At 39.0% G+C, this 16,705-nt stretch overlaps 1 protein-coding gene across 1 annotated transcript; it reads right to left on the bottom strand.

The window, feature by feature from the left end:
* Window positions 1-1,100: 1,100 nt before the first annotated feature.
* Window positions 1,101-15,607, bottom strand: nsfa (N-ethylmaleimide-sensitive factor a). Its single transcript, XM_062439413.1, has 19 exons — window positions 15,519-15,607; window positions 13,922-14,021; window positions 13,752-13,791; window positions 12,475-12,641; window positions 12,216-12,326; window positions 10,721-10,796; window positions 9,988-10,143; window positions 8,067-8,266; window positions 7,812-7,977; window positions 7,481-7,555; window positions 5,897-6,084; window positions 5,459-5,554; window positions 5,191-5,347; window positions 4,640-4,773; window positions 4,325-4,471; window positions 3,204-3,338; window positions 2,640-2,753; window positions 1,499-1,554; window positions 1,101-1,131 (listed from the first exon to the last, which is right to left on the bottom strand). Exons 1-19 carry the CDS (start codon window positions 15,599-15,601, stop codon window positions 1,101-1,103), a joined length of 2,232 nt encoding a protein of 743 aa, XP_062295397.1. The 5' UTR covers window positions 15,602-15,607.
* Window positions 15,608-16,705: the final 1,098 nt, after the last annotated feature.

Here is a 16,705-nt window from a genome sequence, read left to right on the forward strand (position 1 = left end):
TACTTCATAGAACCTGCTTTACTCTTAAGTCTAAATGTGTCATATATATATGAGCAAGCTAACATTAGCTATGTCAGTAAGCTCATTTAGGTATGAAACAGGGTGTATTATTGGGCGTAAACATTGGTCATAGCTATTATCTTTTTAGTTTGCAGTCAGTAATGTGTTCGTAACTCATTTTGGATTTATGAACAGCGGGTGCAACTTCACCTAAAGGCCTGAGCTACTCCAGCACCAGGATTGAGAATTACAATTAAGCTATACAACCTAAAATATGCACACACACACACACACACACACACACACACACACACACACACACACACACGCACGCACGCACGCACGCACGCACACACAGACACACAAAATCTTAACATCAAATAGAATAATTAATGTCCAGAAACGAATGCACATTAACTATACTGTAATGCTATAAGATTGCATGGAAAGGTGAAATAAAGATGAAGGGGAGTAAAAATTCAAAGCTTGCATGACATTAAGAATGGTGAGAGTAAAAGGAAGCCAGGATAATATTATATACTGTATCCTGTATAGAGTATAGAGTGAATAAAACATCACAACTCCATAGAAAAATCAGTTCCATTAATGAAAGGGCTGTGAAGATAAAAGGGCAAGTGCAAATTAAAGCGAGGCTATTTAATCACAGTTGTTTTTCCATACAACCTCGGTCTGATATACAGCCCGTGGACCATGGTGGGAAATGTTAGCGAATGTTATCAAAATTCAGGTAGATGTTACTGTTTAACTGAGTATTACTTATCTTTTTGTGCACTGTTGTTACATTTTTTTTATTAGCATTTAGAATCATCATATACTTATGACCACAGTGGCAACTTTTCAGTAAAATTGACATAGTCTCGCTTTAAGCTTTGACATGAGTTAGACATATGAAAAGTATGTGCTAATATTTTACATGTGAAATGCAAAACACACTAAAACACAGTAAAAATTGTGTGATCGAAGCTGCTAATGCAATCACAATTCTACAGTAGCATGGAAATTAAATGCTAATCTAAATGGCACTAGCCTCATCACTTTGTTGTTGACCTTACCAGTTCACAGTGAGAGCAACCAACCGCTTAAATTCGGATTTGATCGCCTTCATTCAACCTGGTGATTATGGTGAAAATAAAGCTGTTAATGTCATAAGCTGGTGAGGAGATGTCACTGATTGTTAGCCTTTCTCTGCACTGTTAGGGCAAGAGCTATTCTGTGTGTAGCATGTGGAAATACAAGAATGGAGTCTTCAAAATCAATATGTATTCTTATGTGATATTACTGACATTTGTTCCAAGTGTATTCTGTCAATGATGTTGATGGAAATAACACCTCACTGACCTATGCACACAAATAATGGGAGCACTTATGGTCAAAGAAAATAAGCTGCCCCGATAATGGTAGTAGTAGGTTGATGATGATGGAGGCTGCTGACAATCAAATAAAAGTTCATGTTATTGGTGCAAAGCGGTGTACTCACGCCCCCTCGTCTCTGAGCAGAGACAGGAACTTGGTCACTCTGTAATCCGCGTCCATCTAGAGACAAGAAAGAAAGAAGACGGAGAAACTGAACAGTCAAAAAAAGGAATAGTGGTACAAGCAGATAAAAGTCAATATGAGTCCTTGCAGTCATATCTCAAATCTCAAATCACCTAGCAACAACAGCTGGTGCTATTATTAATGACCACAAAAGATATAGTTTGACATTTTGGGAGATATTGCCTTTCTTGGCAAGAATTCGATGAGAAGATCGATTACCATTCTCATATTTGTGGTAACTGGTTTGAACAGAGACTGAACAGCAAGCCTGGCTCTGACTTAAGTTAACACAATTGGCCAGAACAGCACCTTAAAAGCAGTGTTGAAGTGAAAAAAAAAATAGGTTATGTAAAGCAGTAACTTCCAGCAGTTTCCGGATGTTGCCTGGCAACTGCTATGTAACGAAAGGGTGTTACAGCTCCTGGCCAAGTTATAATCTAGCCAGCGTTGCCACATGGAAAATGTTAAAGTATCGTACCAGAGTTTTAAAATAATCGTATTTTGAGCAAAACTATCGTACACTAGTCATAACCAAAAGAACAAATAAATGTGTTTAAATGTGTAATTTCAGAAAACATGAAAGGTCTTGGAAAGGGGAAAGAGGTAGTCTTTCGGGAAAGGGGTAGTCTTTCGGGAGTTGCTCAAATAAAAATATCAAAACATCGGGAAAAAAAGCATAGCTGTTCAATAAACCAATATATAATATCCTCATAGCCCATTGTTGTGCAATCTTCAAATAGGCAAATAGGCTTAATGCAACATTCGTCATCACAAGAAGTATGATTGATCCACAGATGTAGGATGCATATTTTACTATCTTGATTGTGTCAGGAGATGAATTAAAATGAAATAGCCTCTAGACTGATTACAACTATTAATACTAAGTGTCACAAAATGATTAAATGATCTTACATTATGGGACTTTTGGCATTATTGATTGTACATCGTAGAGAGCACAAAATGATCATACAAATTTGATAAATATTGTACATCTGGCTATACTGAGTCCTGCCACCAGTTAGCTTGTATGTACCAGTACAATGTTTTTTACTATCATCACTGCTTTGATGAGTCTCCCGTACCTGCAGCGACATCTCGATGAGCACGAGCAGTTTCTTGATGCCGATCCAGACTCGCTTTCCTTTGAGCTGGTGTGCGATGCTGGCCCGCTCTTTATCTGTGAAGCCCCCCAGAAGCTACAGAGACAACAAAGCAGACAGAGAGGTGGAGATTGACAATGGTACCTTCAAAACCTCCGACCTAAAACCAACCAAAAAAAAAAAAAGAAGGCCTCGGAAAGCCAGTAATCTTTAAGCCACTTGATTTCTTTGCCTTTATGCCTTCAGTTTAATAAATGGAAATGTTTTTTTTACATAAGCATACCAAGGTTATGAAGTCGTAAATTTCAATGCAGTGTGTGCATGAATGTGCACTCTAAAGGATGGGGGATGGTCATGTTTAATTCACCACATTCATCCGTGTGTCCTTGTGTGAGCGCACAACCAGGCTCATCTTTATTCCTATAATTGTGAACATGTGTGTGTGTGTGTGTGTGTGTGTGTGTGTGTGTGTGTGTGTGTGTGTGTGTGTGTGTGTGTGTGTGTGTGTGTGTGTGTGTGTGTGTGTGTGTGTGTGTGGTTTAATACCTCTAAGGCGTCAACAAGCTGCTCCCCAGTAGAGATGTTGGGAATGTGGATGGTAGTGCTGAAGGCGTCCAGCATCTCCATCTCCTGCAGAACGTCTTTCCTGCTGGTGGTGCCGATGATGAGCAGCTTCCGACCCTGTGGGAGGAACAAATTGCTCATTTTTATTTTACAAAATGTACATAAGACCTTTGCTCATTTGTGCCACAATCATTTCATGAGATTTGTTTGGTCTGCTCATGAGTTTAAAGATTGAATACTGAATAATATAGACTGATTTTCAGGCTCAAACACATGACACCTTGAGGCTCTTGGGCAGGTTATTCTGAGAGAAATCTACTCCTCAAGCATTTGTCGATCTGATTAAGAAGCAACTTTCTTAAATTGTGATATATATTTTTATATATGACATCATTACATTATTAATAGTGAAGCATCAGTGTTAGAGCAGCATGTTACTGTTGTAGCTGCTGGAGGTGGAGCTAGTTTACACTACTTTATATACAGTTAGCTAGTTTAGTCCAGTGGTTCACAACGTAGGGGTGGGGCCCCTCCAAATAAATCTGAGGGGTTGTGAGATTAATGGAAGTGGAAAAGAAGAAAAAAACGAAATTTTGATACACAAGTCTGTCTTCAGTTTTTGGACTTTTTCTCTAATCTGTGATTTTTGCTGAAATATTGGATCATTTGAACATTCATTGAAATGAAACCATGTGAGAAGTTTAGAGGGGAAAAATTTGGTGGAGCTGTTAACAACTCATAGTCATCTGAAATGTGAGCCTGACGCTGCACTGAAAAGCAATACACACTGAAAAGTCACTAACTATGTAGTGAAGTAGAAAGCATAATATTTTCCTCTGAAATGTAGTGGAGTGGAAGTATAAAGTAGTATCACGTTGAAATATTCAATATGCTCTATAAAATATATTATATATATATTTGTGTATAGATCGATTCAATGTTGGTTTTGGTCCTTTCATGGAATATGTTAAGAATAAGAAACATATAAAACATAACTCTTCATTTATGATGACAAGTTTGAATCAGTTTGCTTTGTCTAAAATGTGAATTTGTATAAATGAAGAACGTATATACAGTAATACAGTTTACAGATGAACTCTGACCTTGGGTGGAGGTTTTTTCAGCAGCACCAGTAGAGCCTGAAGTACCAGGTTGGAGAAACGAGGGCCTATGGGGACGTAGTCCAGGAGACGCTCAATGTCATCCACCACCACACAGCTGAGCTGGGACTTATAAGCGTCATCAAAGACCTGAAGTAGAGTGATTGAAGGAAGGATGAATGAAGAGATGGACATAGGAAGGACAGGCAGAATTATACAGATCAAACTGTGTCATAAGCCATAACTCTAAATGCAAATGTGCCATTAGAGTTGTTTGTGTACACATAGTGAGGGTTAAAACACCACAGCAGCACTTACCTTTTTGATTGCCTGGCACTTAGAGATCTCTGAGCTTCCAATCATCTTGTCTGGAGAGCAGATCTTAATGAAGGGGAACTGTGAGTCCTCTGCAATCTTAGCTGCCAAAGCCGTCTTTCCACTGTGGGGTGGGCCTGGAGGTGTGTGTGTGGAGAGGAGGTACACAATTTATAGTCTGCGTATGTATCTTTGTAGCTATTCACTAGGGTAATAGCTGGGGTGTGTCTTTTATGTCTTGAAATAAAACTGAGCTTTTGAATGCCTTTTATTTGATGCATTTTTCTTCATTTCAATGAAATGTGATGCTTAGTTCATCAGTTTCTTTTGGAATATAACACCTTTGAGAGGTCTAGGGAAACCCAGGAAATGTATTGCCATTTCTTGGCTGTGTATATTTCACTCCAGGCTACAATATCAACATTTATTTTCTAACTAATTTCACTCTTTTATTGCTCTAAATGGTTTATTTTATTCGTTTTAGTTTTAATAACACACACTACACTGAGCCAAACAGTTGTACATTCTGTTTGTGTGTGTTCTGGATATCTCACCTTCCAGTAACACTGCCACCAGTGGTGTGCGATCGCTGTTCTTGGTCTGGTTCACCAGTAGCTCCCCGTCATCCAGGACATGGGTGACAGGGTCACCCCATTTGATGATGCCGTTCATGACGTAGCTCGAGTAATCCTCTTGGTTTGTGCCAAATGCCTGGGAAAAACAAGAGGGCATGTTAGGGGTGGGGATTGCTTTTGTCATATTACATGATTATACTGTATTGTGCAGTCAGGAGCATGGGTTTCAATAAGATCTGGTACATACTGGTTTAATGTCATTGTTGAGGGATCCCATGAAGTCGGCTCTAGTGACCTGCAGCTTCTCTGCCCTCTCCATGTCCACCTCAACTGTAGATGTGGCCTGGAAAAGAATACACATTTACAGCATTACTACAATATCAAATAATGGTGCAATAATCATTATTGCATTAATATTTATAAAACAAAAGTGGAAAGAAATTGAAATGATCTAGGAGGCACATGATACATTTACACAGTATTATCATATGTGTATTATTACCATGATATCAAAGATAGGAGTGTTACAATTATCATCAAAACCGCTATATCGTGACACCCCTAGTTTGTAACCTAGCCTTTGTAGTCTACACAATGAAAACTCCCGCTATCAGCCTACTGCAAATAGCTAATGTAACCACCTATCCCTGAAGCAAGCTTTGCATATTAGTGAGCGCCAAGTAACCTTGATGTGTCGGTTCATGGCGGTGGACTGCGCGGCCCTGACCAGACCCTCGAGCTCAGCACCGCTGTAGTTCTTGGTCTCGGCAGCCAGTTCTGGGATGTTGACGTCGCCATGGAGCAGGTTGAAGCCTCGCATCTTGTTGGTGTGGATGGTCAGGATCTGGACACGACCCTTCTCATCAGGGAGACCTGGAGGTTAGACGGCGAGTTAGCGATGGACAAAAGAACGATGGTATGGAAAGTGTGGTGGGGTCAAGGAAGGAGAGATTCACAAACACTTAATTCAAGTGAACTCCCTGCTGTTTTTACATCAATGCCATCAATACATACAAAAGTATAGATATATACTTTACATGAAATGAATAAACTAGACTTTAAAACTACTACGCTATATAGAAGAACAAAGAAACTCCAAAATGAAAGCATGCTTTGCTTTCTGACAAGCACTTTATATATTCTACTTGAAAAGTACTTGAAAAGTTACATCAAGGAGAGTTTGCACAGCTCCTATTTTGGGAGGACATGTAAGAATTTTTGAGTTATATTTATTACGTCTCCGCTGTCTTTTTGGCAGCCTATTTAAATTGGCAGTTGACAAACCCCCTTCCTTTCTAGAGCGACTATCCAGTCATAAGCCTGTCAAGCTTTGGATTTCTCCACATGTTGAAACCATGTGTACGGAGGATCTATAAGAAAGCTGAGCATTTGAAGGGAGTGTGGGGTTTTTTTTTTTTTAACTTTCTGAAACCAAAAACACAAGAGCAAAAGTGTAAGGAATGGGCCAAACAAGTTTCTTCTCTACATTAATCTGTAAACGTTAGCTTATCTGGTTAACTATGTTAATTTCTGAGGTTACAGGTTCTGTTAAAAAAAAAAAAAAACAACAACAACAACAACAGCCTTTGTAGAATTTCTACTCTGTATAGAAGCTTGTCCTGGACGCTGCCAGAGTTTAAGTTAACATTAGAGACCCTTTTTTGGATTTTTGGGATTTTTGGACATTTACACCACAACTTGCTAGTTTACGTTAAAGCAAAATAACAGTTTGATTTTACATTTGTACTTGACATACAGTACATGTCATTTTAGGCGTAACTAAACTAGCTCTACACTGGAATACAATAACAGTGCTTTCTTTATGAATGGGTGTAATAGACCATGAATTGGTGAGGAAGCTGACCTTTAACCTCACTCTTTAAAAACCAGTCAGCTGGCAATAATAAAAAGTCAGCTGGAGACATTTGTAACCAATGAAGCAAACATTACATGAAGGTTATTTAAGCTACCTAGCCACGGCAGATAAGATCTGTCAGTGATGTTTTTCAGCCAGGGAACTCAACATGTGTCGGTTAGAAGAAAGCCTGCTTCAATCTACTTCTGTCTCTGAAATCAATAACCCAGTGTTTCAAAAAATGGCTAAGAATTTCAAGTGGTAAATCTGCCACGGCAGCTTTTAAAAGTGATGGATAGGCATGAGGAGTTCTGGAAACTCTTTACTTGAATGTCAAGTTGATAGAAGAAAGAAACGTGTTAGAAATAGGGGGGAGTTAAAGAAAAAAGAGAGAGAGAGTCTTATAACACTTACCAATTTCCATTTTGACCTCAAACCTGCCAGGCCTCATGAGGGCATCATCTATCAAGTCGGGCCTGTTGGTCATACCTGAACAGAAAAAGAAAAAATACATAATGGAGAGAATGATAAGAATTTGTTACATGCACACGCATCTGCACATGATGTATCTGCAGATGTGTACAATTATAGAAAGAAGAAACTGAACTTATATAGAGTAAAAGGTGTTCATAAATGCAATAGTATTAACAGACTAGAATAGTAGTATTTTATAAATGACATATCATAAAGGCGGTGGTATGAGGTAAATACATTTGGTGAATCACTATGCTCTGATGCTGCTTACCGATGACCAGGATGTTGTTAAGTTGCTCCACACCGTCGATCTTAGACAGGAGCTGGTTGACCACGGTGTCGTGCACCCCTGTGCTGCTGGCACCCGTACCTCTCTGCTTGCAGATGGCATCCAACTCATCGAAGATAATGATATGGAGGCCGCTGTTGGCTCCCAGCTGAAGACGGGTTGTGTTAAAAATGTTACATTTGGTGGCGTTCTTTTAAAAATCACACATATAGATGAGTTCAACTGAGCATGTCTCACCCTCTTCTGTTCCTCCTCGGCGTCGGCGAAAAGTTTACGGATGTTGGCCTCAGACTCTCCCACGTACTTGTTGAGGATCTCTGGACCGTTGACGATCTTTGGCTCGCGGGCATTGAGCATCTTGCCAATCTGTCTGGCCATCAATGTTTTACCACATCCTGGAGGTCCAAACAGCATGATGCCCTTCACGTGCTTACAACCTGGAACAGAGAATAGAGCGAAAGGATGACAAACAAGAAAGGAAGAAGTCGAGGGTATAACCAGAGAAAAGGAGATGTGAAAGGAGCACAATTTGATTGTGGTTGTGTATTATATTATATACTTTCATGTACTCAAAGCCAAAGGAAGAAGAAACCAGAATGATTAAATGATTCATAAAACCAAAGAAAAAAACCTGGTGTTATTGTCTGTGTGATGTGATAAGTGTATATGGCTGTGTGCGTACCTGAGAGAGAGAAAGAGATGCTGTTTCCTTGACTGTATGACTGTATATTACATTTTGCTACCTCAGGGACTACACAATATTTGATACATAGGAAAATACAGTTTTCACTATAATTACATCCACCTGGTGGTTGAAAAAAAAGTTAATTTACAGTAAATCCCAGAAGCTTAAAGGGGCCGTATAATAAAAAAAACTCACTTTTTCAGTGCTTGAGCATATGTATTAGGGTCTCTGATGTGCCTACTAACACACAAAACCCTGTCAGTTTAGTGTGGGCTTGCTTGTTCTGTACTATTGTGATTTAACAAACCATTCGGATTTGATGCCCCTGCTTATGTCACATGGGGCTTTATTGAAATTGTACCTCCCCCCCATCCACACCTCTGTTTGAGTCTCCAACCACTACATTTCCTGGGGTCCACCATGTTTTTCTCACAAGCTGGGACTTTAACTAAGCTGAAAAAAGATTTTGGGATTAAGTGGATTTGTCTTCAAACTCGCTTCTCAACCTAGCCAGAGGTACGATATCACCGGAGACACACCCCACCTCAGCTGCTGTCGTGAATAATACATTCATAGATCTTACATACAAGTGGGGATTTTTTTTTATATCATGACAAAGTTAAAGTTACACAGTATCTAGATATCTATGTGTGTAAACAATGACATCACTACTGTATTTATGCCTTTTGATGATGTTATTTAAAGTGTAGATGGAGAAGCTACAGTGTTATCGTAGCCTTGATCGATCTGAACTCCATTTAGAAGACAAGCACCTTAAAAGTTGTTTGCTTGGCATCTTGCACAGATCTCACAAAGCATAAACTAAGACATTTCCAAATCAGCATCACTATGTTTGTTATTCATGTTATTTTCGGCATCCATTTGATCCGTTTATCATATTGAAATAACAGCAAAATCTAAGTTTATTTTGGGTTCATTCAGGCTGAGCTTCAATAACATCACTACGCTGGGTGGGGACTATACTTTACTTGCTGGCTGATTGAGTCAAATAAACACAAATGATCCTGTGGTCAAAGTTGTGTAGTAAAAGTAATGTTAGGCATGTGGTGTGTTTGTTGAAGCCACGTTTCTCAGGGTTTACACTTGACAGCTACCACGGTAGCTGACAAAACCCTGCTGAACAAAGGGGGTGAGGTGGGTGGGACCGGCACTCAAACCAACCTTAAACCTCTGAACAGGGCTATTTAAACAGGATACTACAAGGACCAAGAACCACAGCAGCAAGGGGGCTGCTGTGGTAGTAGTATGTAGTATTTTGGCCAAAGCGTGTCAGACACATTTTATTAGGACCCCAAGAAACTTGTTGTTACCTTGTGAAAAAGGGGTATAATATGGCCCCTTTAAGTCACTGAATTGCAATTATATATTATATTCATTATAAAGAGAGTCAAATAGTCTCATATCAAATACAAGGATAGTGGAAGTACACTAAGGATGGGCGGAGTTTCTTACCCATCTGCTCCACAATGTCTGTAGGGAAGACTCGGGAAGCAAAGGCTCTGCGGAAAATGTCTGAGAATTCCTTGTCCAGACCTCCAATTCCCATCTTCTCAAAGTTCCAGTCTGGGTTGATGATTGTCTGTCGTGCCTCCTTGGTCTTTGCCTTACCTGTAAAGTACAACAAGGGAGCTACTTAGCCACAACAGCCATAGAAATACTGTGTATTTCAAAGCCAATGAGGAGAGAGTAAAAAAATATTTAAAAAAAGGTTCTGAGGTTAGGATATCTACGTCTTTTTTTCTGTTTGTAAAACATTTTTCTATCTAGAAAAAGGGAGTTAAATCTCTGTATACTCAGGTCAGAGAAAGAACATAGGAGAGTATTAAGAAACCTAAAAATACATTAAAAAACACAATATACCCAGAAGTTCTATAAGTCTGTCTTGGCCTTTGCCTTAAACAGAGGAGTTGAACATTATGCAGTTGTGAGGTAAAACAGTAATGTTTTCTTGCTGCCATCTTGTGGACAGAATTGATAACTGTAAGGGATGATCCACTGAGAAAAAATAGATCCGTAATTCCTTGCTATGTCACATGTAGTGGGTTATAAAGTCATTTCAAGGAGTGTTTCTGACCATATCAGACCAGTGACTTATTATTTTTCTCTTATGGCTGTTCCAGGTATGAGGTGTCATGATATTGTAAAGTTATAAGAAATATAATAATTATAAAAATAAGGAACGTACCAACTAGTGTGAGGGAAGAGCTCTCTGCTTTCTCAAAAACCACCTGGCTGTTGCCGATCATCAGCCCAACATCGATCTATCAAAGAAAACAAGAGTTACAATCAGCCTGCATTCCAAGTACAAAGGGGACATATTTACATTTAGACTACAGTACAAGCTAGCTAAAGTACAAGGTGGCCATGATGGCAGAATATAATATTAATTGTAAAATGCAAAATGTTTTATTAGTATATCCTTTTTTTGTTGGTTTGTTTTTACACATTTGGTAATCACTGTGGCTGCTCTGCACTCAATGACCCAGAGCTCACTCATTAATCAAATATTTTTGCATATACAAGGCCACTTTATTTCCTGGATTTGTTGACGGTGCAGGAATACTGTTTCATCGTGCATTTTCTGCTGAGAGGTACAGTATATAATTTCAGAATGTCAATATATAGTGGCCCCTAAGGACAAAACATGTACAGTCACAAAAATGCGAACATTGAGCAAATGCACTGCAAACGTACAAGAGTAAAAACAGAGACGTTATTACACTTCAAATACAACAAAGTTAACAAATTAAAAAATGACATGTTTTGTGTTTTGAAGTTTGTGTTGTCATTGTATTTCTGGTCAAGTTTGTGTTTTCACTGATGTATATGTTGGGGTAATTGCTGGTCTTAGAACACATGTGCTCACTGTTTGTGCTTTTGCTCTCATAGGCATTTTGTCCATTGGGGCCACCATATTAATGTACATAAATAAATATTTTTCATAAAAGCAATTAATTAAGGGGGTAGGACACTTTTGTTTTGACACTGGTTGTCAGTTGTGCATATATACTGTATAAGTATCAACATATTAATATTTATATTAATTATTCACAAGAAGCCATTAAGCACCAACAGTATACAGTACATATATACAGTTCACCTATGTATTCTACTGTAATATGCTAAATGCCACTGTCCCCTGATTAATTATGAGCAACGCCTGACTGCACCAGAAATCCAGTTGCCATCCGGACCATGACATTTTCTTAAAGCAATTAAATTTCAAGCTGACTCCCTATTACGTTTTTAATTAGAGTTTTATAATGGAGGGGGGGACTATATGCTAGTGCAGTTTACAGGATACAGAACCACACTGGGCACATGCTGAAGATCAGCTGCCTCTCTCTCTGCTTTTCTGTAAAACATAAGGCTTATAAACTGGAGGGAATGGAGCAGAGGAGTCACAAAATTCAATAGCAAATAACAAAATGCCACAGTGAGTCACACGGAGAATCCCATCAAAAGTGAAAGGGGCCACTAACAGTACGAGCTTCCAGGAGAAGCTTGACTAACATTCTTGTTCACTATTCTGGCTAACAGAGATCCTCATATAGAGGAGTTGAATAGACAAGATAGATAACCCATTTCCATAGATGGGAAAAAAAAAGTGAAATTTTGACTTCATTGGTTTTGATGATAAACTTCGATATCAACCATGTGCTCTGCATGTAATCAAGTACCTTCTGCTGTTTCTTTCCAGAGGCTGGTTCTCCTTGGAGGATGCTGGCATCCATTGCTTCGATATCCTTTACAACCAAACCAAACAGCTTGTCGCAAAAACTGAACACTAACTGTGAGACAGAGAGAAGCAAAAAGGTGATTAAAAAACCAACAGAGCACAAACAACAAAGCAAATGCATATGCAACTCCATTTCTCTGCGTTTGTGTGTGTGAGAGACAGCGAATAGATATTTTTTTAAGGCATTTGACTATATAAACCTGCTGGGTGACAGAGAAGGCCTGGTTGTTGAACTGTTGGATGAACTCTGCTGCCATCTTGTCTGAGTCGTAGGGAGAGGAGTCGGTACTCTTCTTCTGCAGGAAGTCAATTTCGATTGTCATGGCACCGATGCACTGCTTGGATTTGTCAAAGTTGTAGTTGGACACTGAGGGGACAGAAATGTATCTCTTAATATAAGTGTTTAGAAGTTCTTTATAGTGTATTTCCACAGTAACCATTGATATAAACAGAAACTCAACTAAAGTTAACACCACTGGTAGTAAATGTGATCGGTAATTTATGGTTCGCTAAGACATGCCCCCCTCTAGCAAGAGTGATGTTTTTGATTTTATGCCTTTCCAAAACCAAAAAACACATTTTTGTTGCTACATTCAATAACATGGCTGGCTATCTAGCTTATTACCTACCGATACCTTTCACTGTACTTCCCATGCCAAGAGTTAGCATATCATAACCCACAGAAACTACTTTGTGGGTTTCCAGGTGACATCAGGTAGCATCTTGGATGCTATCTGAGTTTAAGCTAACATTAAGTTTACACTCCATCAACCTCAGCCTATTCTACCTGAGTTATCGTTATGAACAATTATAGCTAGTAGCAATTAGCCAAACAGGATTAGGTGATTAAATAAACAAAAAAACTCTGTTCTAACTTCTGTTTTAGTCTAATCTTATCTAACATAGGCTAATACTAGGACCAATACTAGGACAGCAATACAAGAACAATGCTGTTTCTTTATTTCTATGTTCTATGTTAGCTAATGGGGATCGTAATGAACTAACAACTTCATAACTAAGTCTTCTACATGGATCATCAACTGGTGAGGATGCTGACTTTTTGCCTGCGTTTTTAGCCTCAGTCTTATGGCACAATATATTTGAGCATATTTGAGATAATTCTACTCGGTTCTTGTTTAAGAAGTCAGCCTATACAGAATGATTGGGTTAGCGTTTAGCATATTCAGCTAGCTATAGTTTCTCATTTCTAACAGATACTGAGGGCCATAATTGAGAAACCTTATTTTATCTACCTCTGTCTGAAATCAAGGGAACTATAATTTTAAAAATTGCTAAGAATTTCCAATAATGAGTAATAAATCAGCCACCATTATAAACGGCATATGTGCCCGGCAAAAATACAAGGCTTCACATGCATAACAACAGTAACAAAGAGGGGCAGGCTTTAGTGAACGCTCAATTACAGCTGTATTGTAATTACTGTACAGATGCAGCAGTCAAATGGGGGATATTATACCTTCAACCTCCTGGCCGATGGAGAGACCGGCCCATTTTCGCTACAAGAGAGATAAAGGAGAGAGAGAGATAAGGAACGCTAAGCATTGAGTCAATAACTAGTAATTAACAATGTGTGTGTGTGTGTGTGTGTGTGTGTGTGGGTGTATGTATGTGATTGTGAATGTGTACCTGCGGCAGGCTGAAGGCAATGCTTCCAGGTGCCACTGTGTGGTGGGTCTTGACTGTAAACGCAAACTTGTGGTTGGGTGTGGTCTTCACAGTCACATGTCTGTAGAGATAAGAGACTATTGAATGCATTCATTTAAAAGTTCATGTTACCTTGTTGGATCAATATGATAGAAGACTATGAAATGCTGCACATACTTAGCAGAAAATAAAAAAAGCATGCACAACAGAGTATCATCAGCAGTGCAGTGCCATCAGCAGCAGCAGTACCGCTTGATGGCACTGACAGATAATGAGCCTGCTGTTGCCATGGCAGTAAAAATGTGGTTTAAACGGTCAGGTGGCTTCCACTTTAAAAAAAAAAAAAAAAAAAAGGTGTGCTGTTTGCTTCTTTTGGACTGCATTACATTACATCACTGCAGTGGAGGGGTCTTCAATACCTTAACACCTAAACTTTACCAAATTCTTACAGGTCATTTTAGTGGGAAACGAATGTGAATGAATATAAAAATGTATATTAAACCCAAATGCTGCATGTTATGTAACACCATACATTTTATTTTTTGCATGTTTTTTTTTAATTTTTGCTTCATACTTACTACAATGGTTTGTTGTTATAAGCCTGCTGTTGCTTTTCAGATGTGTCATTCTTCCTGAAAACCTCCTGTTGTTTGTCAGCAGCTCAGTCCCATTATTACTTTTCAGTAGTGACTTTTCTCGCTTCAGCACACAAAGAGATAGATGCAGCAGGGACTCGATACTATCTGACTTGTTATAAAACTGATCATGCTGCAGTGTACTGGCTGGGGAAGCTTTAGTTTCATAGTGTCTCAAAACTTTCTGGCATTAAAAAAATAATAGAGCACTGGGAAACCTCTGCAAGGTGAAATCAACAAACAAACCTTTTGCTGTGTAGTTTAATGGCTGAATGTGCTAAGTCAGAATTTCTGTTTGACCCACATGGACCCTTGATTTACAGTTAAAGCTTGATGGACCTCCAAAACACTGACATAAGTGTCTAGAATATTAAACCCCATTTTTGGTACTTTCAATGGTCATTTTTACTACAATAGATATTTAAGGAGTTTACAATCTGTAATTGCCTCCTATTGTAGTTTGCTTTCATGGTTAAAGGTGGAATCTGCTTTTCCTAGACAGTACTCATATACCTTACAAACACACAAGGGACACACAGGAAATGATGACTCCAAATACACAAATTGGCAATAACAAACAACATATTTTAGTGTTTAGTCTGCAGGACTTGTTGTATTCAATGCCAGTTTTATTAAATTCTTCCTAACAGCGTCTTTCTACTAAAACCTGATGATACCTGGTGTTTAAAGCTGTAAACACGGTGTATGTTTATATCAAAATCCTGCTGCTTTCGTTATCATCCTTACAAATCTAGCAACATAATCATGATTATCCATCACCGCAAATCACGCCGTCTCATATTGGTTTATTGACTGTGACCTTCTGGATGAGTGATGGGTGGAAAGAAGTGGATGGATGGATGAGTGTGTGGATAGATGGGCAAATGACTGGATAGTTTGTGCCCATACTGATGGACGCAACCGACGAGCAGGGCGATACTCACTGTCCTGACTGCAGATCCTTCTCGCTCACCACGGCACAATTAGTCAGCGACAGCTCATCTGTCGGGCATCGCGCCGCTTGCATGGTCTGCGAAGAGGAAGACAGAAGAGGAAGAGGAGGAGGGGGTAGAAAAGATGTTGAGAGTTACTGAGAACTGATAAACATTACTTTGTTTATCACAAGAATGCTGACTGAGGATGGAAAACACCACATAAGGAAGAAACCCAAATTATGTATAAACCTATATTTTGTTTTTCTTCTTTTATAGAAGCTTCACATGATTTTAGGAGCATAATATATAAGATCTAGTTAGCAAAACGGATGAATCATACTGCAGGAAACAGTGATGAAGTTTTCACCTTAATTCTATAATTAGACGATGATGTGTTGCTGTATGTGTGGAAATGGTTCAAGCTAATTTACAGTAGATTTTTCATATTAACAACTAGAGTGGAAGAAGCTAGCACCCTTTCCATGAATCCCAAATAATGTCTTTGCATTGGCACCGAAATCAGTCAAAGAGAAGCTGAGAAGCTTCTTGAGAAATAGAACCAGCAAAGTATGAAGAGGATCCCAAACAAGAATCTATATAAAAAAGCATGAAAGAAGCCAAACTGGTCAGATTTATGTGTCTCAGGCTGGAGATAAAGGACATACAGCAGGGGAGGAGTCCAGACTATAATCTGTACAATGTGATTGACATTCAACAATGAGTCATTTGAGTCTATAATTCCTTTTCTTTCAAGAGTCTTCTTTTATTTTAAAAGTTATGGTAAGACAGGTTGTTAACATTCCTCAGGTTGTGTTAAACGCCCAGCGTTTTGTATCAAAATGGAAATTAGTCCAGCTGTGAGGTATGAATCATTCATTTCACTTCATCCACTTCTCCACTGTCACACTCGTGTAAGCCACAAAGACACGCCGACATGTTCTCATCTCGACACAAATTGAAAAGAACAACCGTTTTTATCTCTGCGGCAGAGAAGAAGCGTACAACACGTAAAAAATCAGCCTCAGATAGAGACATTCCTATGCACATCACTGCAGCCTGAGCACATGAGGTGGTAACCATGGCAACTGCATTAAGCAAGCCGGCAGCAGCCTGTGACGATAAATCAGGCTTTTACTGCTTGCTGATTTGTCACAAGCTTGAATGGCACTCCCCCTCTGAGGCAGCAAAGGTTGCTC

Source organism: Scomber scombrus, chromosome 18 (genome assembly GCF_963691925.1).
Source record: "Scomber scombrus chromosome 18, fScoSco1.1, whole genome shotgun sequence".
NCBI classification, from domain to species: domain Eukaryota; kingdom Metazoa; phylum Chordata; class Actinopteri; order Scombriformes; family Scombridae; genus Scomber; species Scomber scombrus.

Bases quoted from the DNA above. Each gene is read 5' to 3' on its own strand.
- nsfa (XM_062439413.1), bottom strand. From the start codon at position 15,601: ATGCAAGCGGCGCGATGCCCGACAGATGAGCTGTCGCTGACTAATTGT. The intron at 3,339-4,324 runs GTCAGAGTTCAT...TTCCTCCCACAG, and splicing joins TGAAAAAACCTCCACCCAAG to GGTCGGAAGCTGCTCATCAT. The intron at 1,555-2,639 runs GTACGGGAGACT...TCTTGTCTCTAG, and splicing joins TCATCGAGATGTCGCTGCAG to ATGGACGCGGATTACAGAGT.